Raw genomic sequence first — 1,698 nt, 5'->3', positions numbered from 1 at the left:
GTGTGTGTGTGGGGGTGTTTGTGGTATTCGGTCTGCGAGACACAGACTCACTGACACAGAGTGTGAGGGGGGGGGGGGGGGGGGCTGGTGGACGCTGAGCGATGTCTGATGTCTGGCCATTGGAATGAGCTGGGTGGTCACATTCTTACCTCGCCACGCTGCTGCTGACTGTGTGCTGCCTTTGTGTGTGTGTGTGTGTGTGTGTGTGTGTGTGTGTGTGTGTGTGTGAGAGAGAGAGACGTTGGCAAAAAAATCTTTATTCATACAGTAACTTTTGATAACGTGAATTTATCAGTTTATTATTAATATTGTAAAAAACACTTTTTGTATAGCAAATTACATATATATAAAAAGTGTGTTATTATAATAATAATAATAATAATAATAAACTTTATTTATATATCATATAGGGGTGAGCCATATAGTCAGAATATTCTATCCCAATAAAGATCATTTCATTTCTAGATATATAACGTGATTTAACGTGATTTCTTTGTTTTGTTGTTTATTTTATTGCTTTTTATTTTTATTTATTCTATTGTTTCTTCACTTTCTTATGAAGCACGTTGAACCACAGCCCTGTAAGAAGGATGCTTTATAGATAAAGTTTATTATAGTTATCGATGATGATATTGACCTGAACCGGGAGAGAGCGCTGTACATTGTTTTTTCTTAATTTCTGATGACTGCGTATGAACTCTTGGCCGACACATTTGTCTCCAGCAGAGTTTCTGTGAACAGATGTTTGTAACCGAGTGGACGCAGCGAGTAGACTCGAGCCGGTGCCGGCTGTGAGGAGAGAACTCTAAACGCGGTGCGCTCCGTTGTTCCTCCCTCTCAGGGTGCAGAGCATCCAGCACCAGCTGGCACAGCTGGACAGCGAGAGCTGGTCGGGACGGGCCGAGGCGGACCGAGACCGGGACTTCATGCAGCTCCTGCGTGAGAAGGAGGCGCTCCTGCAGGAGCTCATCCTGGTCAGCAAGCAGCAGCACTCCGCGGAGACGCTGCTGCAGCTGGAGGAGGAGCGCTCCCGGCTGGAGGAGGAGGTGCAGAGGGCCCACAGCTCCCAGAGCCAGGGAGCCAATCAGAGGTGAGGAACATCTGGACTGCTGTTAATAGTTATTATTTTCTTATTATCACATCAGTAAATATTTGAACGGTCAATGTAAATCAGATTTCAAACTAAGATGCATACAAGAAAAAATAAATCACACACGCAGAGCTTCCACTTATCTGCCTCTGAACATATAAACTTCACAAAACTCTGTGAAAATACTGGAAGAACGCGAGATGTTTCTTTTGCACACCTCATGACAGGATCCTGCAGCAGGAGAAGAGGAACGCTCTGCTGAGACAGCTGGAGGAGGCGACACGCATCACCACCTACCTCCACTCCCAGCTGAAGAGGTGCAGCACACACACACACACGCACACACTCGGTCTTTAAGCTTCACGCTGTTCATGTTTGTCTTTTCTAGAGATGTAACGGACTGTTATCGATCTGTGATCTGTACCGACCCCCTCACGGTTTAACGTTAGCCATCACAGTGTAAATAAAGTTGTACTGACTCAGTAGAACATGTGTTTCTAGTCTCTGACCTCTGATCATGTTTCATTGTAAACAACCAATCAGTGTTTAAAGCAACAGGACGAGAGCTAGTAACGTTAGCAGCACCGCTAACGGCTAACCAACAGGAG

The 1,698-nt window shown here is 45.2% G+C and overlaps 1 protein-coding gene across 1 annotated transcript in view; it reads left to right on the top strand.

The window, feature by feature from the left end:
- LOC116401452 (protein WWC3-like) overlaps window positions 1–1,582 on the top strand; it is a 3,252-nt gene extending 1,670 nt beyond the window's left edge. Inside the window, exons 4-5 of the mRNA XM_031879859.1 lie at window positions 842–1,090; window positions 1,318–1,582. Coding sequence (XP_031735719.1) covers window positions 842–1,090; window positions 1,318–1,447 — 379 coding nt within the window. The 3' untranslated portion in view covers window positions 1,448–1,582. The remainder of the gene's footprint in view (window positions 1–841; window positions 1,091–1,317) is intronic.
- The last annotated feature ends 116 nt before the right edge of the window (window positions 1,583–1,698 follow it).

The sequence above is a fragment of the Anarrhichthys ocellatus genome, unplaced genomic scaffold, assembly GCF_004355925.1.
Source record: "Anarrhichthys ocellatus isolate YVR2014 unplaced genomic scaffold, GSC_Weel_1.0 scaffold459, whole genome shotgun sequence".
NCBI classification, from domain to species: Eukaryota; Metazoa; Chordata; class Actinopteri; order Perciformes; family Anarhichadidae; genus Anarrhichthys; species Anarrhichthys ocellatus.
Note: the sequence above shows the minus strand (reverse complement) of the source record. Positions and strands in the feature narration are given on the sequence as shown.